The 22,043-nt window shown below is 42.6% G+C and overlaps 2 protein-coding genes across 6 annotated transcripts in view; both read left to right on the top strand.

The window, feature by feature from the left end:
• The window catches only part of AP4B1 (adaptor related protein complex 4 subunit beta 1), a 36,842-nt gene extending 30,925 nt beyond the window's left edge, over nucleotides 1-5,917 (top strand). For all 5 annotated transcript variants that reach the window (XM_050747928.1, XM_050747917.1, XM_050747951.1 and 2 more), the window contains 6 exons: nucleotides 585-1,081; nucleotides 2,173-2,256; nucleotides 3,036-3,139; nucleotides 4,507-4,714; nucleotides 4,934-5,215; nucleotides 5,481-5,917. In XM_050747928.1, the coding sequence (XP_050603885.1) occupies nucleotides 585-1,081; nucleotides 2,173-2,256; nucleotides 3,036-3,139; nucleotides 4,507-4,714; nucleotides 4,934-5,215; nucleotides 5,481-5,908 (1,603 nt within the window). In that variant the 3' untranslated portion in view covers nucleotides 5,909-5,917. The remainder of the gene's footprint in view (nucleotides 1-584; nucleotides 1,082-2,172; nucleotides 2,257-3,035; nucleotides 3,140-4,506; nucleotides 4,715-4,933; nucleotides 5,216-5,480) is intronic.
• An 8,610-nt stretch (nucleotides 5,918-14,527) lies between these two features.
• BCL2L15 (BCL2 like 15) lies at nucleotides 14,528-22,043 on the top strand. Its single transcript, XM_050747830.1, has 4 exons — nucleotides 14,528-14,943; nucleotides 15,521-15,642; nucleotides 21,058-21,282; nucleotides 21,907-22,043. Exons 1-4 carry the CDS (start codon nucleotides 14,817-14,819, stop codon nucleotides 21,922-21,924), a joined length of 492 nt encoding a protein of 163 aa, XP_050603787.1. The 5' UTR covers nucleotides 14,528-14,816; the 3' UTR covers nucleotides 21,925-22,043.

The following is a 22,043-nucleotide window of genomic DNA, read 5'->3' as shown; positions in this document are numbered from 1 at the left end:
ATGCGCCACCATGCCCGGCTAATTTTGTATTTTTAGCGGAGACAGGGTTTCTCCCTGTTGGTCAGGCTAGTCCCAAACTTCCGACCTCAGGTGATCTGCCCACCTTGGCCTCCGAAAGTGCTGGGATTACAGGCGTGAGCCACCGTGCCCAGCCAGTTAACCACTATTAACTCCCTCACATTTCACTAAGAGAATTTCTTTTATTTGCCTTAGTTTCCCTTATTGATATAGGGAAATAGAAATATACTGTGGGAATAGGTTCTGCCCTTCTCTAGTCATTATGTCCCCCAAAGTAAGCCATTTATAGTGTCTTAAAATGTAGGGAACCTGGACCCAGTGTATGCTGATCATGTCTTTGGTCTTAGGTGAGTGTGCATTTGTATTAACAGCTCATCTTGGAATTTTAAGCCTTTTTTGTGTAAACTTTAAATAGTACATGAAAAGAATGATTTAATTATGGCACAGCCTATTTTTAAGAATTCTCCCTTTGTTATGATGAACAACCAACTGGTCATATGGCAGTGGCATGGAAATGGCCCTAATTTTGTTGCTAAAATAGCTCTTTTGTTTTCTTTTTTGGATAGAATGTCAAAACTGGACCAATGGGGCCAGGCTGAGGTATTGAACTTTCTGCTACGCTACCAACCCCGCAGTGAGGAAGAACTATTTGACATTCTCAATCTGTTGGATAGTTTTCTCAAGAGCAGTAGCCCAGGTGTGGTGATGGGAGCTACCAAACTTTTTCTGATCTTGGCAAAAAAGTTTCCCCATGTACAAACAGATGTCCTTGTGCGGGTCAAGGGACCTTTGCTAGCTGCCTGTTCTTCGGAGAGCCGTGAGCTCTGTTTTGTTGCTCTTTGTCATGTACGCCAGATCTTGCATAGTTTGCCAGGTCACTTTAGCAGCCACTACAAAAAGTTTTTTTGCTCCTACTCGGAGCCCCACTACATCAAACTACAGAAAGTGGAGGTGCTGTGTGAGCTGGTGAACGATGAGAATGTGCAGCAGGTGCTAGAGGAGCTTCGAGGGTACTGCACGGATGTGTCTGCGGACTTTGCACAGGCTGCCATCTTTGCCATAGGTAGGTGTCTGCTGCTTTTCCTTCTTGAGAGACCAGCCAGCGAGAAAGCTGTGGTTAGAGGAACCATAGAGAGCAAAGGGCATGAATCTTGCTTCAGAAGCGAAGTACTATGCACTAAATAATTGGGTCAGTGACTACAAACAAGGGGGAAGAGACTTGTTTTTTTTTTCTTTTTTTTTTGGTCAAGATTGGTGTTGCCCTATCTTCCAGGATGGAGAATACAGGTAACTCAAACTACAATACTTAAAATTTTTGTTGTTTTCTATCCAAAATGCTTTCCTATACATCATCTTACTACAGTCTCATGAGACAGTCAGGAAAAGTAGACAAATGTCATTAACTTCATTTTAAAGATGAAGAAACTCAGGCACAAAAACAGTTATCAAGTTGCCAAAAGGACATACAGTTTTAGAAATGGGACTGAAATGCAACTTTCCTGACTCAAAGTCCTTTGTTAATCCACCAGTCGTTTATTGAGCTTCTACTACGGGCTATGTATTATGCTGAATGTAGACAAACACAGAATAATTCCTAAATCTTACAGACTTTTTCATATTACCCTGTCTGGAATTTAAAAGGCTGGAGGTGACTCAAAAACTGAAAACAGCTGTTGAGCTAAGTTTTGAAGGATTTCAAGTATAGGAGGAGGAGGAACCCTCATATTTGGAATAAAACATGGTTATTTTAGGGGCAGAGAAGAGGGAGCAAAGAGGAGACTAGAAATCCTTAGGAGACTGCTGTCAAGTGTTCCCCGCAAAAATACTCCTTTGCAAGTGTGCTGCAACAAAAAGGGTGTCTCATATCTGGCTGCCATGTAAATACCTTTGTTACTATAAGTTTTCAGCGTTGTTTAATGGGGAATTGTTTTGCTATGAGCTTTTAATTTTCTAGTAGTCAGTGAGAAAAAATGATTTTTACCAAAGTTCCCTTTATAGCAAACTTATATTCTTAGTTCATCAAAGAATGATTTTTTTCTCTTTTTTGTTTTTAGATAGCTCTGTTTCTTTTGTCTTTGATTGGTGGGAGATGATTTTAGATTGAGGTATTAATATTTCACTTAGCAGTTTTCTCTTCTTTCCCTTCTTTTGTAGGTGGCATTGCCAGGACTTACACAGATCAATGTGTTCAGATTCTAACAGAGTTGCTGGGTCTTCGACAAGAGCACATTACCACAGGTAATGCCTGCCTTTTTAGGATTTTTGATTTTTTTGTCAAGTGCCTGGCTTATAGTAGTTGCTCAAAACATGTTTGTTGTTGAATGAATAATATAGAGATTTGAACTTTTCTTTGCATCATCATCTGTTGCTGTTAGAGAAGCATAGGGTCTATGGATCTAATAGGATATTGAGTCTTTAGGCTGCCTTGAGTCTATAAGGCTGTACTATAGACAATGAAGGCTACTAGGATGACCTTGCTTGATATTTCACCAATTTTACTTCTCCTTTTGTTTTATGGCAGTATGCCATAGGCAGTGGCTTCCAGGGTTGGGACTAGGGTAAGTCAAGCAAGATGCCTAGGATGCAAAATTTAAGAAGGCACTCAGTCTTAGGTTCCTGCAAGAGCCAATCCTGCATGTCTTCTTCAATTTTGAACCCTAGGCACCTCACTTGCTTTATCATTTTCCCAAGCCTGGTGGTTCCATTTATACTGTCTTTAGTGTTTCATTCAACAGCAATACTACCCCACACACATTTGCATACGGCTTTACGTTTTACAAAGTGCTTTTTCATACATTAGTTCATTTATCCTCACATCAATCTGGTAAGAGCAATATGCAGTCAAGAAATTATTGCTCATTTCATTACATTTCTTAGATAACCATTGACCATACCTCCAAAACCCATTTTATAGAAATCCAGCCAGAACCATGAGTCTGAATACATGACTGTTCTTAAGATTCCTCCCTACCTGGAGGCTCTAATCCTGTGCTTTTGTACCCTGGCCTGTATTGTAGTGGTGGTGCAGACTTTCCGAGACCTGGTTTGGTTGTGTCCTCAGTGTACTGAAGCTGTGTGTCAGGCCCTGCCCGGCTGTGAGGAGAACATTCAAGATAGTGAGGTAGACTATAATTCTCCTTTACTTCTAGGTAGAGGGAGAATGCTTGAAACCTTGCCCTTTAAAAGGGAATCTAATTATTCTCTCTACCCTGTGTTTGAAGTGGACACTCTTCGAATTGATTGCCACCTTAGATTCTCTTTTGGATATAGATGGCATATAAATTATAAAAACAAGATTTATCTGACAGTTTTTATTACAAAACTCTGATACCATTGTTCTCTTGAACAATTTTGTTTTGTTTTGTTTTGCTTGAGATAGTCGCCCAGGCTGGAGTGCAGTGGCGCGATCTCGGCCCACTGCAACCTCTACCTCCCAAACTCAAGTGATTCTCCTGCCTCAGCCTCCCAAGTAGCTGGGATTACAGGTGTGCACCACCACGCCCGTCTAATTTTTGTATTTTTAATAGAGTTTTGCCATGTTGTCTAGGCTGGTCTAGAATTCTAGCCTCAAGTGATCCACCCGCCTCAGCCTCCCAAAGAGCTGGGATTACAGGCCTAAGCCACTGCGCCTGGCCTCTCTTGAACAGTTTTGAGTCAGAGATTTAGACCATGGAGTTTTTAGCTAGAATGAGAATTAGAGTCATTTGTGAAATTTTTACAAAGATTTGGACGTAATCACAGGTCTACTGACTTAAATATTCAGGGGTAGTGGACCTAGACAGATAACTTTTTTTTTTTTTTTTTTTGAGACAGAGTCTAGCTCTGTTGCCCAGGCTGGAGTGCAGTAACGCCATCTCAACTCACTACAACTTCTGCCTCCTGGTTTCAAGCAATTCTCCTGCCTCAGCCTCCTGAGTAGCTGGAACTACACGCGTGCACCACCACGCCTGGCTAATTTTTGTATTTTTAATAGAGACAGGGTTTCACCATGTTGGCCAGGCTGGTCTCGAACTCCTGACCTCAGGTGATCCACCCTCCTCGGCCTCCCAAAGTGCTGGGATTACAGGCACAAGCCACCCTGCCCAGCTGACAGATACATTTTTAAGAAGCTTCACAGATTAATTTGATGTGCACTCTAGGTTAGTAACCACTTCTGTGAAAATTTTAGAGAAATTCTTCGAGCAACTTCCACTGAAACACTAAACCCCAATTGGGCCAGAGGCCCCAAACCTGAGGAAACCTTATTTATTGCTTAATCCAACATAGGCTATGAAAGTTTTGAGTTTCCTCTTGTGTATTAGAATTTCATTCCTATTTGTTATAGAGAGTATAGTGTAGTAGGGGGAATTGGTAAATTAAATGAAGTAACTAAAGATTATACCTTTTCTGCTGGCACTAAGCAAAAAGCAAAACCAGTGGCTGTCTACGATCTCCTTTGTTTTAGACGGTCAAGTGTTGAACGCTTGCTCTTATTCCTTTATTCTCTAGGGGAAGCAAGCACTTATTTGGCTACTTGGTGTCCACGGGGAAAGAATTCCTAATGCTCCTTATGTGTTAGAGGACTTTGTTGAGAATGTGAAGTCGGAAACATTTCCAGCTGTTAAGATGGAGCTGCTCACTGCTTTGCTGCGCCTTTTCCTCTCTCGACCTGCTGAGTGCCAGGACATGCTGGGACGATTGTTGTATTACTGCATAGGTGGGTTTTGCAGGAGGAAATAGTGCTTGCCGTGACCCATAGTAAAGATTCTTAATAGCTTTCATTGTTTGGTGAGTCATGTCTGGGACCCGAGAAGAAAATGTTAATGCTTCCTAGGGTTTCCTCTCTCCTTCATTTTTTTCTCCTATTATGGTTGGCACAAAAGTAGGAGGAAAGTGGTTTTGTTTTTAATGAAGTCAATCTGTTGTCTTACCTCAGAGGAAGAAAAAGATATGGCTGTACGGGACCGAGGTCTCTTCTATTATCGCCTCCTCTTAGTTGGCATTGATGAAGTTAAGCGGATTCTGTGTAGCCCTAAATCTGACCCTACTCTTGGACTTTTGGAGGATCCGGCAGAAAGACCTGTGAATAGCTGGGCCTCGGATTTCAACACACTGGTGCCAGTGTATGGCAAAGCCCACTGGGCAACTATCTCTAAATGCCAGGGGACAGAGCGTTGTGGCCCAGAGCTTCCTAAAACTTCATCCTTTGCCGCGTCAGGTAAAAACGGTCCTTACATTAAATCTTGTCATGATAAATCTTTACCTTTTCAATGATTGGCAGAAAGTAGAGTATCCTAGCACTAAAGCTCAGACTGTTGTCTGAATTTGAAGCATTTGTGAACAAGAAAGAGGTTCATCATTGGTTATTTCAGCCATTTATCCAAAGATGAAAGTCACATTGTGTACATTTGGGAATTTGGGTAAAAAACTTAGCTCCTACAGATTAAGAGTATCTTTCACACAAGTTTTCTGTCTCTTTTTAGGACCCTTGATTCCTGAGGATAACAAGGAGAGAGAACAAGAACTCCCTGATTCTGGAGCCCTCATGCTAGTCCCCAATCGCCAGCTTACTGCTGATTATTTTGAGAAAACTTGGCTTAGCCTCAAAGTTGCTCATCAGCAAGTGTTGCCTTGGCGGGGAGAATTCCATCCTGACACCCTCCAGATGGCTCTTCAAGTAGTGAACATCCAGACCATCGCAATGAGTAGGGCTGGGACTCGGCCATGGAAAGCATACCTCAGTGCCCAGGATGATACTGGTTGTCTGTTCTTAACAGAACTGCTATTGGAGCCTGAAAACTCAGAAATGCAGATCTCTGTGAAACAAAATGAAGCAAGAACCGAGACACTGAATAGTTTTATTTCTGTATTAGAAACTGTGATTGGAACAATTGAAGAAATAAAATCATAACAGATTCTTGTTGCTTGTCCAGAGTAAGATGAATAACTATTACAGTTTTTTTTTTTTATTTTTTATTTTTTATTTTTTTTTTTTGAGACGGAGTCTCGCTCTGTCACCCAGGCTGGAGTGCAGTGGCCGGATCTCAGCTCACTGCAAGCTCCGCCTCCCGGGTTTACGCCATTCTCCTGCCTCAGCCTCCCGAGTAGCTGGGACTACAGGCGCCCGCCACCTCGGCCGGCTAAGTTTTTGTATTTTTAGTAGAGACGGGGTTTCACTGTGTTAGCCAGGATGGTCTCGATCTCCTGACCTCGTGATCCGCCCGTCTCGGCCTCCCAAAGTGCTGGGATTACAGGCTTAAGCCACCGCGCCCGGCCAACTATTACAGTTTCTTAGTCTTTCTTTTTAGAGCTGGCAGTAAGTCCAGATAATATCAGATACAAAGGAGAGTGGAAAATCTAGAAATCAGGATTCTAAAGTTTTTGGCCAAAGAACATTGATTCATTCCTTTCATTCCTATTGGCAATTGACCCCATTTTTCAATGATGATGTTGTAAAGGTTAATGTTGGTAAGGGAATGGGGTAAGGATGGGATTTGGATTATTTCCTAATCAATTTTAGGAATTGTGTTAGAAATTAAAGATGGCTGATGTGTGGAAACTGACAGGGGTCATCATTTATGGGGGTCATCTTTTCTTCCCTGGATTATTATAGCAAATTGCTAACTGTTCTCATATTTCCAATCATGCTTTTTAGGCCAGATTCCAAAGTCCTTAATGTCATCTAAAGTACCTCTTTGGTGTCAAGTCTTGCCACTCCCAAAATGCCTTTTCTTCTGGCAGAAGCAAACCATTTGCATTGCAGTTCCCTGTATACACCAGCTTCTTTCACCTCTGTGCTTTAAACCTGCTTTTATTGTCTGGAACATTTTTTCACCCTCATATCTTCTTGAATTAACACCTTGTCTATCTTTCAGTGTTCAGCTCACTCATAAGCTCCTTCAGAAAGTTTTCTTTAACCCTCACTGCCTTCATTAGGGATCTCCTTCAAGCTGTGAAAGTAGCCAGAGCATACCTCTAGCAGTAGTACTGTGATTGTTTTCTTGTTGCTTGTCCTCAATTTTTATTCTGTTCTTACCTGACCACATTTTGTACATTGAAGCAACTTATGGCAAGAACAAATCTAATAAAATGATGGTAAAATATAAATAAGACTAGCGAATCCAGAATGGGAAAATTAAAATACCAGTTAAGACCAGCTGGGTTAGGGATGGGGAAATACACAAATGTTCAGGCTGTTTGGGTCTATTAGGTGATATAGTTGAGCCTTGATTTGTCTCTATAGGCGATTTAGCAGTCATAAGGGAAACAGTTATAATTGTCATCAGAGAGGAAGAAACATTGATTTCTAAAAGAAATTTACATGTAGTTTCACATAGGTGGTACTAAGATATGTGCAAGATCCTATGAGAAGTTAGTAATGGGTTTCACATGACTTTCTTACAGTATTCTTCAACGAAAGCAGAGACGTTAATATAGAGCTTAGATTGGGTGCAGTCGTTCACGCCTGTAACCGAGCACTTCAGGAGGCCAAGGAGGGAGGATTGCTTGATGCCAGGAGTTCAAGACCAGCCTGGGCAGCATAGTGAGACCCTGTGTGTAAAAAAATTCAGTTGGCCGGGCATGGTGGCACATGCCTGAAATCTCAGCTGCTCAAGAGGCTAAGGCAGGAGGATTACTTGAGCCCAGGAGTTCGAGGTTACAGAGAGTGGTGATCACACCACTGCACTCCAGCTCCAGCCTGGGTGACAGAAGGAGACCCTATCGAAAAAAAAAAAAAAAAAAAAGTAGGCTAGACATGGTGGCTCATGCCTTTAATCTCAGCAGTTTGGGAGACCAAGGTGGGTGGATCACTTGAGGCTAGGAGCTTGAGACCAGCCTGGGCAATGTAGTGAGATCCCCATCTCTACAAAAGTAAAAAATTAACCAGGTATGGCAGTGTGTGCCTGTAGTCCCAGCTACTTGGGAGGCTGAGGTGGGAGCACTGCTTGAGCCTAGGAGGTTGAGGCTGCAATAAGCTATGATCACACCACTGAACTCCAGCCTAGGCTACAGAGCAAGACCCTGTCTCAATAATAACAACAACAACAACATGGTGCTTAATGAAGGCATTTCTTCAAGGACTTAACATGATCCAAGAATATAGCCTTCATCATCCAGCTTAATTCAAGGATTTCTACTATCTAGATACATAGATGAACACATACCCTTCAGAAAATTTTTCACCTATCACTTCTCTCAATTAGGCTCTTTTTTTTTTTTTTTTTAATCTGAGACGGAGTGTTGCTGTGTCACCCAGGCTGTAGTGCAGTGGTATGATCTCAGCTCACTGCAACTTCCACATTGCAGGTTCAAGCCATCCTCCTGCCTCAACCTCCCAAGTGGCTGGGACTACAGGCATGCACCACCATGCCTGGCTAATTTTTGTATTTTAGTACAGACGGGGTTTCGTCATGATGGCCCAGGCTGGTAACTCCTGACCTCAGGTGTTACCCAGCCTCAACTAGGCTCTTAATAGGAGTAGATAACAAACAGTATTGAATTTTCTGGTAAGAGCCTGGGTTTTGTGAGTTGTTTATTGAATGGTCTTCCCCATTGAACAACTTTTTTTTTTTTTAAACGGAGTTTTGCTCTTGTTGCCCAGGCTGGAATGAATGGCACGGTTTTGGCTCACTGCAACCTCCGTCTCCCGGGTTCAAGCAGTTCTCCTACCTCAGCCTCCCGAGTAGCTGGGATTACAGGTGCCCACACCACACCCAGCAAATTTTTTGTATTTTTAACAGAGACAGGGTTTCACCATGTTGGTCAGGCTGGTCTCAATTTCCTGACCTCAGGTGATCCACCTGCCTCGGCCTCCCAAAGTGCTGGGATTACAGGCATGAGCCACCGCGCCTGGCCTGAACAACTTTTAAGAATGATTCTCACCGGGTGTGGTGGCTCATGCCTCTAATCCCAGCACTTTGGAAGGCCAAGGTGTGTGGATCACCTGAGATCAGGAGTTCGAGACCAGCCTGGCCAACATGGTGAAACCCCGTCTCTACTAAAAATACAAAAATTAGCTAGGTGTGGTGGCGGGCACCTGTAATCCCAGCTACTCAGGAGGCTGAGGCAGGAGAATCACTTGAAACCCGAGAGGTGGAGGTTGCAGTGAGCCAAGATCATGCCATTGCACTCCAGCCTGGGCAGCAAGAGTGAAACTCTGTCTCAAAAAATAAAAAAATAAAAAATAAAAAAAAGAGTGATTCTCTCTTTCCTTTTATTTCCATAGTGCTTGCCACATAGTATTACTCAGTAAATCTTTATTGAATGAATGGCTGTATATAATTAGATTCTGATGTGTTTTGGGATTGATGTTTGAAATGAGTTTTACGATACTGTATCACCTATATGGAAAATAATGGAATTTCTTCTAGACCAGGATTTCTTAAAAGTGGCAATACTGACATTTGAGGCCAGATAATTATTTGTTGTGAGGGGCTTTCCTCTGCACTGTAGAATGATTATTAGCAGTATCTCTGGCCTCTACCCACTGGATACCAGTAGAATCCTCAGTTGTGACAACTAAAAATGTCTTTAGACATTGTCAAAGTTACCCTGGGACAGGTGGCAAAATGGCCATTACTTGAGAACCACTGATTTAGACCATGGATCCTCAGGGGTAGGAAAGGGAGGGATTAGAACAACTTCAGAACTGCATTTTCTGTATTTTTATGGTTCAGTTAAATGGTGAATGTTTACATACTAGGAGAAATAAAATTGAAGTGCTGCCAATTCAAAGCGTAGCAAGGGGCTGGGCGTGATGGCTCACACTTGTAATCCCACCACTTTGGGAGGCCGAGGTGGGTGGATCACAGGATCAGGAGTTCAAGACCAGCGTGGCCAACATGGTGAAAACCCATCTCTACTAAAAATACGAAGAATTAGCTGGGTGTAGTGGCGGGCACCTGTAATCCCAGCTACTCAAGAGCCTGAGGAGGGAGAATCACTTGAACCCGGGAGGCGGAGGTTGCAGTGAGCCGAGATTGCGCCACTGCACTCCAACCCAGGCGACAGAGTGAGACTCCATCTCAAAAAAAAAAAAAAAAAAGTGTATCAAGGGAACAGGATGCAGGTGGTGGAAACTGAGTAAATTGATTGACTTTTTAAAATTAAAGACTATAACTGAAAAGTTGATCTAAAGAAAATTAGGTATGACTAAGCAACTGAATAAATGAAAATACTAAAGTAATCCCAACTATTGGAGTTTTTAGAAGACTATGTTCTTCTTGGTCGCTTTTCTGTAATGTAAGAGGCATACATAGAATATGAAATTGTTGCTTTTGGAAAATATACTTTTAAGATTATCTCAATGAAGAACTGATTTCTCCTATAGCCTGGCTTTACTAATTTATAAGCAAAAATGACTAAAGCTCAAGTATACTATTAAGTTAATGCTTTAATATTTTCCCCCCTAGGAACTCTCTGTAGCTTCTGCAGACATGGGGTTTGATGATGTGATATAAGTAGATGTTTATATTTTACAATCCATGAAGGTAGTCCATACTGTGCTCTTAAAGCAGCAGCCTTCTAATATCATTCTTAGTTGACAGGTAAACAGAATGTTGTGTATGTAATGAGGTCCCACAAAGACAATAGTGTTTTGGAACACCGCAGAGGCAATAATTTGCTTAGTTACCATCATTTTATAGTTGTGAATCAGTGACTGTGATGTATTTCCGTTCCCCCTATTTTTGAACAGGTGTTCTGTATTCTATTCCTTTCTTAGATATGGGGTGTTTAGGGGAGAGGGGACACATTGCTTGTTTTCTTAGTTACAAGTCTCCATGTTGAGAGGAGTTGCACCCAAGGATCTTCATCCACATGCACATCTGGTACACATGACAGGATCCTGGACTTTAAGCCAATGATACAATGAGACAAAGCTTTTCGGGGAGGGATGTAAATTGTTGTGGTCAGAGGGTAGCAAGAGAAACAAGTGACGGTGAAAAAATTCTGGCCTTATCATTTTTCAGTAATAATTAAGAGCACAATATTACAACTGCAAGGGTGAAGGTATGTGGGCTGATGGAAAGGGATAGTTTTGGAGGGTGCTTTATTGAAGGCCCAGAAGAAGTAAACAAACGTGGAAAATTTACTCCACATTGCCAATGACAGGCTGTACTCTCTTTCTATAGCTTTACAACATTGATTATAAAAGACAATGCAAAGGAGTTGAAATTAGACTTTTTTTTTTTTTTTGAGACAGAGACTTGCTTTGTCATCCGGGCTGGTGTGCAGTGGTGTGACCATGGCTCAGTGAAGCCTTGATCTGGCCTCAAGTGATCCTCCTGCTTCAGTCTCCTGAGTAGCTGGGACTATAGGTGTGTGCCGCCACCCCTGGACTCAAGATTCGAGTTCAAAGATGGCATGAGCATACTGATAATGAAATGAGGAAGGTGGTTTATTACTGTGGGAAAAGCTTCAGTCTGATGTAAGACAGACTTGGTTTTATTCTGCCACTTACTGATGTGTTGGGGTCCGCGTGTTTCCTAAACAAAGGAATGAACACACAAGACAACACAAGACAAGACAAACATGGTGGCCGCCTCGAATGGCGTGCTCTGCTTTATTTTATACAGTCGTTTGTGGAATGTTGCCAAGTCACAAGACACATTGTTGTTTTTCTGACCTTTCCCTGACTTTCTGGATTTTCAAGATGTTTACACATAAACAAGCCCCCAACGCCCTGCTTCGTTTGCAAGAGCAGGACTTATCGGGAACGTCTCGTTTGCGAGCACATAGTCCTCTACACTGATGTGTGAACTTGGGCAAGCTATTTAATACCAGCTGGATGGTCTCATAAATATTTTCGTTTTTTATATATTGTTTTGGGAGTATGTCACAAATGTATTTTTTAGAATCCTTCAACTGTCAGTGGCTAGCTCTAATGTGAAAGGAGGCTAGCCTACAATTTTCTCTGAGTGCCCTTCTGATGTTAAAGATCCGAAGCCTACTTAGTAATAATGGAGGTTTCAGCCCTTTTGTCTCTAGAGAGAATGAGCAACAGATGACAAATGAAAATAGCGCTTTTTTTAGCTACATGGGAACATAATTTGTGTTCTTACTCCAAAAGCAATTTATGATCATTTTTAAAAATTAAGACTTTTTAAGAGCAGTTTTTTAGGTTCAAAGCAAAATTGAAACAAAGGTACAGAGATTTCCCATATACCTTCTGCCCCCACACAAGCATAGTCTTCCCCATTATCAACATCCTCAATCAAAGTGGTACAATTTGTTTTAAACTGATGAACTTACCTCATCAATTATTACCCAAAGTCCAATTATCACCCAAATTCCTCCTCATCTTTTCATGGCCTGATAGCTCATTTCTTTTTTTATTTTTTGAGATGGAGTCTCACTCTGTCACCCAGGCTGGAGTGCCGTGGTGCCATCTCAGCTCACTGCAACCTCCGCCTCCTGGGTTCAAGCAATTCTCCTGCCTCAGTCTCCTGAGTAGCTGGGATTACAGGTGTGAGCCACCGCGCCTGGCCAGCTCATTTCTTTTTAGCACTAAATAATGTCTATTGTCTGTCTGTATGTATGACAGTTTATTTATTCATTTACCTACTGAAGGACATATTGGTTGCTTCCAAGTTTGGGCAATTATGAATAAAGCTGCTATAAACAACCATGTGCAAGTTTTTATGTAGACAAGTTTTCAGCTCCTCTGGGTAGATACCAAGGAGTACAATTGCTAAATCATATGTTAAGAGGATGTTTAGTTTTGTGAGAAACTGCTAAACTCTTCCAAAATGGCTGTGCCGTTTTGCATTCCTACCAGCAATGAATGACAGTTCCTGCGCCACATCCTCACCAGCATCTGGTTTTGCCAGTGTTCTGGATTTTGGCCATTTTAATAGGTGTATAGTGGTTGTATGTGTTTTCAAATGGAACAGAAAACACAAGATTGGCTTTGATATTTTGCAAGACAGAAATTCCATTCTGAACAACTGACTTACTGTTTATGCTTGAATCTTTTCTTTTTTTTTTTTTTGGAGACAGAGTCTCGCTCTGTTGCCCAGGCTGGAGTGCAGTGGCGTAATCTCGGCTCACCACAACCTCCGCCTCCCAGGTTCAAGCAATTCTCATGCCTCAGCCTCCCGAGTAGCTGGGATTACAGGCACGCACCACCACACCCAGCTGATTTTTGTATTTTTAGTAGAGATGGGTTTTACCATGTTGGCCAGGCTGGTCGTGAACTCCTGACCTCAGGTTATTCACCCACCCCGGCCTCCCAAAAATGCTGGGATTATAGGTATAAGCCACCGTGCCCGGCCTATGCTTGACTCTTTTATTAGTTGGAGCTGTTAATAACTTCACCAGGTCAGAAGTTGAGTGGTAAGTTTGCTGATAGACTTGATTTGGGTCTGAGACCCAGACCCAAAATCTAGGTTTAGCTACATTAAAAAGGCAACCACTACAGATAAGTGTCCAATCATGAGATCTCTTAAAACAGTGATGGAGTCCGACCCTGTTAGGAAAATCCTTTTGCTAGAGAGAGAATCTCAGATCTCTTTCATCCTGGTCATTATGCCTTGGGCTAAAAGGAGGACATTTAACATTTATTGTACGCCAACAGTGCTAGGCCATTCTGCATGTTATCTTACTTAATCTTCATAATTTATCTGTGAAATATTTTCCTTTGTCCCCATTATAATTCCAAGTTGTTTGAGTTGTTTTTTTTAACTTTCCCAGACTTTATATTTGCTACCCCTCCACCTAGAATAGTATTATGCCTCCTTTTTGCATAGTGAATGCCTACTTATTCCTCAGAGCTCATCTCAGATGCTACTATTTTAAGGAAGCCTTCCCAGTCCCCTGGGCTTGTTTCCCTATTAAACTGATCAAAGGCTTGATTCTCTATTACACTTCACTGATCTAAGTGCACTGATCTCAATAGCACAAATAACTATGTGATTAGTCATTTAATGTCTGTCATTTCTGCTGAAGTGTAAGCTTCATGAGCACAGTAACTGTGCCTGTATCATTTTTCTATGTTATAGTGCCAAGTATGGTTCCTTGTTTGGTAACTAATTATTATATGATTATGGCAAATAAATTCCATAAACAGAAGGGTTTTTTTTTTTTTTTTTTGAGACGGAGTCTCGCTCTGTCGCCCAGGCTGGAGTGCAGTTGAGCGATCTCCGCTCAATGCAAGCTCCACCGCCTCCCAGGTTCACGCCATTCTCCTGCCTCAGCCTCCTCAGAAGCTGGGACTACAGGTGCCCACCACCACGCCCGGCTAATTTTTTTTTTTTTTTTAGTAGATACGGGGTTTCACCGTGTTCGCCAGGATGGTCTCGATCTCCTGACCTTGTGATCCGCCCGCCTCGGCCTCCCAAAGTGCAGGGATTACAGGCGTGAGCCACCGCCCCCGGCTGCGTAAACAGAAGTTGAATGCTGGTCCACTGTAACTTCAAAACCTTCCTTTAAATTATGCCATATGCAGGACCTAAGAAGTAAAGGAAGTATTTCTTAATAAAATTACTCCAGAGGCTCTTCCTGAACTCTGTTTCAGTTCTAGATTGGCTATCTAACGATAAAAGTTAAGCATTAACTTTATGTGGTTAGGGTGTGGTCTGAGATAAAGAACCTAAAGTCTTTAAAGTCTCCCCAGTTCCAAGTAGGTAATCCCCTCCGAGAAGTCCCACCTTTCTGAGCAGCTGTGTTTGAAGAAAGCTAGTGGGAAAAGTTCCAGGACTACATGTCAGGAAACTACAAGAGTTAGAAACATTTGTTGATTTACAAGTGTTTTTAACTTCCTGCTGGGCTGAAAACTGCTTGTTTTGTGGAAAAGCGAAACTTGGCAGCAAACATCTAAAATGAAGAGCCCCCAAACTTTTGAGGAAAAAACGGAATGCATTGTGAACACTCTACTCATGGACTTCTTGGCCCCAACATTGCAGGTTGCCAACCGGAACCTATGCTGTGTAGATGAAGTAGATTCAGGTAAGGCTCCTGGCCTAGGTGGTGATTGCAGGTCAATAAGAGTATGTTTTCGGCTGGGCATGGTGACTGACTCCTGTAATCCCAGCACTTTGGGAGGCCAAGGCAGGTGACTTGAAGTCAGGGGTTTGAGATCAGCCTGGCCAACATGGTGAAACCCCATCTCTACTAAAAATACAAAAATTAGCCAGGCATGGTGACTCACGCCTGTAGTCCCAGCTACATGGGAGACTGAGGCATGAGAATTGCTTGAACCTGGGAGGCGGAGGTTGCAATGAGCAGAGATCATGCCACTGCCCTCCAATCTGGGCGACAGAGACTCAGTCTCAAAAAAAAAGAGTATGTTTTATTTATTTCCTTTAAGTTTCAAAAGGCAAACTCTAAGCTTTCAGTAACACCTAAAGGGAAAGAGGTTCTCAATGAAGAGAAACTTTCTGACTATTGGTGTTGACAAAACATTTAAGCTCTTGGGAGATGATGTGAAAATTATTTAAAAACAAGACCAATTTTTCCATTGCCCAGATTCCTGGGACTTGCCATTGCTTCAAGCATTGTAACAAATGTGTTCCCTCTGTCGTAGGAGAGCCTTGCTCTTTTGACGTGGTTATCATTGCTGGTCGCCTTCGGATGCTGGGTGACCAGTTTAACGCAGAATTGGAAACTCACGCCAAAAACATCATTGCAGAAACCACTCAAGAACAGGTCAAGTTTCTACTTCATGCTATTGTTTGCTGCTTTTTTTCCTATTTCAAACTTCCTTTTCTTACTACTCCCATACTATGGTGACTAGGAATGTTCTATGAAAATATTTGGGGGCTTATATTCCAAGGAGGTATAGCAAGAATTCTCCAATTGCTAAAACCTAAGTGGTATGGAGATGGAAAATTTTTGGCATAGGCTGATGAACCTTCAGCTTGTCTCTACTTGGTCTTCATCAGAGCTGTGCTTAGTGTGCATAGAGCACATTTTATAGCACTTTATTCTTGGCAAAGTATAGCATTTTTTTTTTTGAGACAGGGTCTTACTCTGTCACCTAGGCTCAAGTGCAGTGGTGTGATCTCAGCTCACTGCAGGCTCCACCTCCTGGGCTCAAGCGATCCTCCCACTGCAGCCTCCTGAGTAGCTGGGACTTCAGGCAAGTGCTACCATGCCCATCTATTTTTTATTTTTATTATCTTTATTTTTAGTAGAGATGGGTTTTTGCCATGTTGCCCAGGCTGGTCTTGAACTCCTGAGCTCAGGTGATCCACCCACCTCGGCCTCCCAAAGTCCTGGGATTACAGGCGTGAGCTACCACACCCAGCCTATGCTTTTTTTTTTTTTTTTTTGAGATGGAGTCTTGCTCTGTCACCCAGGCTTCAGTGCAGTGGTGCGATCTTGGCTCACTGCAACCTCCATCCCCCAGGTTCAAGCAATTTTCCTGCCTCAGCCTCCCAAGTAGCTGGGACTACAGGTGCACGCCGCCACACCCGGCTAATTATTTTTTGTATTTTAGTAGAGATGGGGTTTCACCATGTTGCCCAGGCTGGTCTCGAACTTCTGAGCTCAGGCAATTGGCCTGCCTCGGCCTCCCAAAGTGCTGGAATTACAGGCATGAGCCACCACACCTGGTCCCAGCTTATGCATATTTTAATATTTATTTTGTTGGAGGTGGGCACTTTTTTCCCCCAGGGTCCAGCAGTGAAGTATATACAGGAATGACAGGCAGTCTACAAGTTTGATGCAATGAGGGATAAGCCCTACAGCAGCTCGCTGGCTTTTCATCAGAATGCTGATTACTGGCAGTAGCACTTGGACTCTGTTTCAGATGTAAAGACAATAAGGCAGTATCTAGGAGATGTTGCTGATATATATCAACAATGACAGCTAATATTAACTTATCACTTACAATGTGCAATTATTATCTCATTTAATCATTATGCCCCTGTATGAGTTATCATGGAAGCTATTATCGCCGCAGCAACCTCTCCCCATCTGCATATAACACCACAAAAGCAAACATCTAACCTGTTTTGTTCACTGCCATATTCACACAACCTGTAACAGTGCCTTATATATAATACGTCCTCAGTAAGAATTTCTTTTTTTATTTTTTTTGGAGACAGACTCTCACTGCAACCTCTGCCTCCCGGATTCAAGTGATTCTCCTGTCTCAGTCTCCCAAGTAGCTGTGATTACAGGCACCCGCCACCATGCCCTGCTAATTTTTGTATTTTTAGTAGAGATGGGGTTTCACCATGTTGGCCAGGCTGGCCTTGAACTCCTGATCTCAGGTGATCCACCCGCTTCGGCCTCCAAAAGTGCTGGGATTACAGGGGTGAATCACCGCGCCTAGCCCATCTGGGTGGATCACCTGATGTCAGGAGTTCGAGACCAGCCTGGTCAAAATGGTGAAACCCCCATCTCTACCTAAAAATACAAAAATTAGCCGGGCAGATAACTTGACGTCAGGAGTTCAACACCAGCCTGGCCAACATAGAGAATCCCTGTCTTTACTAAAAATACAAAAATTAGCTGGGTGTAATCCCAGCTACTTGTAATCCCAGCTACTTGAGAGACTGAGGTAGGAGAAACCTGGGAGGCGGAGGTTGCAGTGAGCTGAGATCGGGCCACTGCTCTCCAGCCTGGGCGACAGAGCAAGACTCTGTCTCAAAAAAAGAACCACACTCTTAACCATTATGCTTTATTCTTCCTACTATACATAGCTTGGGCAGTGTGCCTACACTACTTTCAAGCAGAACTGGACCTGTTACCTCCAGTTACTTGCCCTGAGGCTGTCCTAGGTAGTTGATAGCTGAGTTGACTTTTTTTTCATTAAACAGATTTTTTTTTGGCTGGGTGCCATGGCTCATGCTTGTAATCCCAGCACTTTGGGAGGCTGAGGGGGCGGACTGCTTGAGGCCGGGAGTTTGAGACCAGCCTGGCCAACATAGTGAAACCCCATCTCTGCTAATAATACAAAAATTAGCTGGGCATAGTGGCGCACACCTGTAATTCCCAGCTACTCAGGAGGCTGAGGTAGGAGAATCACTTGAAACTGGGAGGCAGAGGGAGGTTGCAGTGAACTGAGATCTCGCCACTGCACTCCAATCTGGGCAACAGAGCGAGACCCCCTCTCAAAATAAATAAATAAATACATACATACACACATACATACAAACACAAATACACAAATTAGCCAGGCATGGTGGCACACAACTGTAATCCCAGCTACGCGGAAGGCTGAGACAGAAGAATTGCTTGAACCCGGGAGGCGGAGGTTGCAGTGAGCCAAGATGGTGCCATTGCACTCCAACCTGGGTGACAGAGCAAGACTCTGTCTCAAAAAAAAAAAAAAAAAATTATTTGACTTGAACTTGTTTTAATAAAAAAAATATTTTGAAACAGCCCTAAACTCAGGGAAAGGTTGCAAGGATAGCACAAATAATTTCTCTCTTTAATCATTTGACAGGAGGGAGTTGACATGATATTTCATCAACCCCTAATACTTTTATACTTCCTTCAAACGAGGACATTCTCTAATGTAACCACATTCTAACCATCAAAACCAGGAAATTAACATTGATTCATTTTCATCTAATCCTTAGATCTCTTTCAAGTTTTGCCATTTTTCCTGATAATGTAACGTATAGTAAAAAGTTGTAGGCCAGAATCACATATTGCATTTAGTTGTCATTTCTCTTTAGTTTCCTCCAATCTGGAATTTTTCCTCAGTCTTTCCTTGATTTTCATAACCGTGACACTTGAAGACTATGGTCTATCTTGTTGAATGTCCCTTAATTGGGTTTGTTTGATGTTTTTTCTTGAATAAATTAAAGATATGTACCTTTGGTAGGAATATCACAGAAGTATTGCTGCGTTCTCAGTGCATTGCATCAATTGGCACAATATTTCATTTTATCCCAGTATTGATGTTGTTAACTTTAATCACTTAAGATGGTGTCTGTAAGGCTTCTCCTCTATAAAGTTACTCTTTTCCCCTTTGTAATTAATAAGTGTTTTATGGCGAGATACTTTGAAACTATGTAAATATTCCACATCTCATCAAAATTTCAATGCATTCATTTTTTATCAGCATTGGACCCATGATTTCCTACTTTATTCAGTGGGTTATAATCTGTTAATGTCATTATTAATTTAGATGCTCAAATCATCCTAGTTTTAGCTAGTGGGAGTGCTTTCACTCTAGACTGCACCTCTTTGATGTGTCTCTATTTTTATTTGAGTACTTCCTTAATTTCTGACAGAAGATCTTATACTTCCCTAGCCCCAAACTGAAATCAACCATTCTCCAGAGAGCGCTGGTTTCTTTTATTTTTTGAGACGAGTCTCACTCTGTTGCCAGTCTGGAGTGCAGTGGCCCGATCTCAGCTCACTGCAACCTCTGCCTCTCGGATTCAAGCAATTCTCCTGCCTCAGCCTCCCAAGTAGCTGGGACTATAGACGCACACTGCCAAGCCTGGCTAATTTTTTTTTTTTTTTGTATTTTAGTAGAGACGGGGTTTCACCATGTTGGCCCAGGCTGGTCGCGAACTCCTGAGCTCAGACAATTCGCCGGCCTCGGCCTCCCAAAGTGCTAGGATTACAGGTGTGAGCCACCGCGCCCACCTTTTTTTTTTTTTTTTTTTTTTTTGGAGACGGAGTCTCGCACTTTCGCCCGGGCTGGAGTGCAATGGCGCCATCTCGGCTCACTTCAACCTCTACCTTCCGGGTTCACATGATTCTCCTCCCTCAGCCTCCAGAGTAGCTGGGATTACATGCGCCCGCCACCACGCCCGGCTACCTTTTTGTATTTTTAGTAGAGAAGGGGTTTCACTATGTTGGCCAGACTGGTCTTGAACTCCTGACCTCATGATTCACCTGCCTTGGCTTCCCAAAGTGCTGGGATTATAGACGTGAGCCACCGCACCCGGCCTTTGGTTTGTTTTAATGGAGAATGATATTTAGAAATCAAGATTTAGGTGCCCTCCCACATGGATGTCCTTTTCAGCTTGTTTGGGCTCTGATATTCAGCTCTGGCCAGGCTTGACCCGCCTAAATCCCCACAGATCTTGCTTGGACCCACCTAATGGCTTTTGGATCCCATATTTGAAAAGGAAAGAGGAAAAGGAAGAGCTACTCAATTATTTTAATTAATTATTATTTTATTATTAATTCTAATTAATTACTATTTTTGAGACAGTCTTTCTCTGTCGCCTAGGCTGTAGTGTAGTAGCTCAATGATAGCTCACTGCAGCCTCAATCTCATAGGCTTAAGTGATCCTCCCACCTCAGCCTCCTAAGTAGTTGGGACCACAGGCATGTGCCACCATGCCTAGCTACTTTTTAAAATTCTGCATAGAGACAGGGTCTCAATGTGTTGCCCAGGCTAGTCTTAAACTCCTGACCTCATGTGATCCTCCCACTTTTGCCTCCCAAAGTGTTGGGATTACAGGTGTGAACCACTGCACTCGGCCTTTTTTTTTATTTGAGACAGAGTCTCGCTCCGTCACCCAGGCTGGAGTGCAGCGGCATGATCTCGGCTCACTTCAACCTTCACCTCCCAGGTTCAAGTGATTCTCCTGCCTCAGCCTCCTGAGTAGCTGGTATTACAGGCCTGTGCCACGATGCCTGGCTAATTTTTGTATTTTTAGTAGAGACAGGGTTTCACCACGTTGGCCAGGCTGGTCTTGAACTCTTGACCTCAGGTGATCTGCCTGCCTCGGCCTCCCAAAGTGTTGGGATTACAGGTGTGAGCCACCGCGCCCGGTCTTTACTTGAGAGTTTCCCAGACAATTTCCTAGTCATTCAAGCAATACCTTTACAATTTAACCAGCTGGACTATCACATACTTAATATTTTTCTTTCAAATCATTTTTAATTTATTTTGTTTAACCTAAGCAACAATATCTGAAATCATGGGTTTGATGGACTACTTATGTATTTTCAAATGCCCATTAATATAACAAAATATTAAAACGAGAAAAGATTATCCATCTACCCTCTGAGATTTCATTAGTTACCACCAATTGCACATTTGGCACTCTAAGAAACAATCGCTCTACTGGATTCCTGCACCTGCAGCCTCCTGCACTTTTTGAGGGATACTCTGTTGATATTTCCTTTGTCTTTCCTCAGGCAGGAGCTATACTCCAGAACACAGTGGAATCTCTCAGCAAGACCTGGTGTGCTCAGGATTCCAGCTTAGCTTATGAGAGAGCCTTTCTGGCAGTGTCAGTGAAACTTCTTGAGTATATGGCTCACATCGCTCCTGAAGTAGTGGGACAGGTGGCTATCCCCATGACGGGTATGATCAATGGGAACCGAGCCATCCGGGAGTTCATCCAGAGCCAGGGAGGTTGGGTAAGTGTGTTGGGGCTCCTGGCTTTGCTAGGTATTTGCACTGTTTTTGTACTAATACCTGGGATTCCAATTCATGACCCTTTTGGTAAATTGGAAACCAACAGGAAAACAGGCTTCCCTATTTTGCTGAAAATGCCTAGATTTTCTTGCCATGGAAAAGTGGAGCAGACAGAAGATCAGCCTGTGGGTGTTGGACTCCAGAGTCATGCTACCTAAAATATTGACTGCTGACTACTGTAAAGCTAATCTTCATTTCCTACACATAATCATCTATAAAGTATATTCGTGGTAGAGTTCTAATTTCAGCCTGGCTTCACTCTGTTCCCTTGTAAATTTCTGGGTCTTTTTTTCCTAACATCTTTATGTGTGTGTTAGGGAAGTCAGAATCACCTTAATAGTATCTAAGAAAAAACAATCTTTGCTGTAGTTGTAGCCATAGAAGGTATTCTAAGCCCATGTTTTAGTAATCATTAGAACTTATGCTGTCATAGAGCATTTACGGGGTCAGTGGAAGCCTTAATAAGAGCTACATTTCCTGGAGCTATCTGCAGATCATTTCCTGGTTTCTTAGGAAGTTCCTGAAAGCAATTCCTTTGACTGTAGGATTTTCACTGTCTTTCCTAGGAAAATCTGGAGAGCTGAAGAGGTGGAGCTATTCACGAGACTGAACATCACTTCCTTGTTGACTGATTGGGTGATTAACTCCTGGCAATTCAAACAAACAAATAAAAAAACACTTTTTTCATTTTATCAGAACTGAA

This window comes from Macaca thibetana, chromosome 1 (assembly GCF_024542745.1).
Source record: "Macaca thibetana thibetana isolate TM-01 chromosome 1, ASM2454274v1, whole genome shotgun sequence".
In the NCBI taxonomy this organism is placed as follows: Eukaryota; Metazoa; Chordata; class Mammalia; order Primates; family Cercopithecidae; genus Macaca; species Macaca thibetana.
Note: the sequence above shows the minus strand (reverse complement) of the source record. Positions and strands in the feature narration are given on the sequence as shown.

What these genes read in the sequence shown, in the direction of transcription:
- BCL2L15 (XM_050747830.1), top strand. Translation starts at nt 14,817, where the DNA reads ATGAAGAGCCCCCAAACTTTTGAGGAAAAAACGGAATGCATTGTGAAC. An exon ending in TGTAGATGAAGTAGATTCAG is followed by an intron (nt 14,944 to 15,520) that starts GTAAGGCTCCTG and finishes CCTCTGTCGTAG; the next exon opens with GAGAGCCTTGCTCTTTTGAC. An exon ending in CAGAAACCACTCAAGAACAG is followed by an intron (nt 15,643 to 21,057) that starts GTCAAGTTTCTA and finishes GTCTTTCCTCAG; the next exon opens with GCAGGAGCTATACTCCAGAA.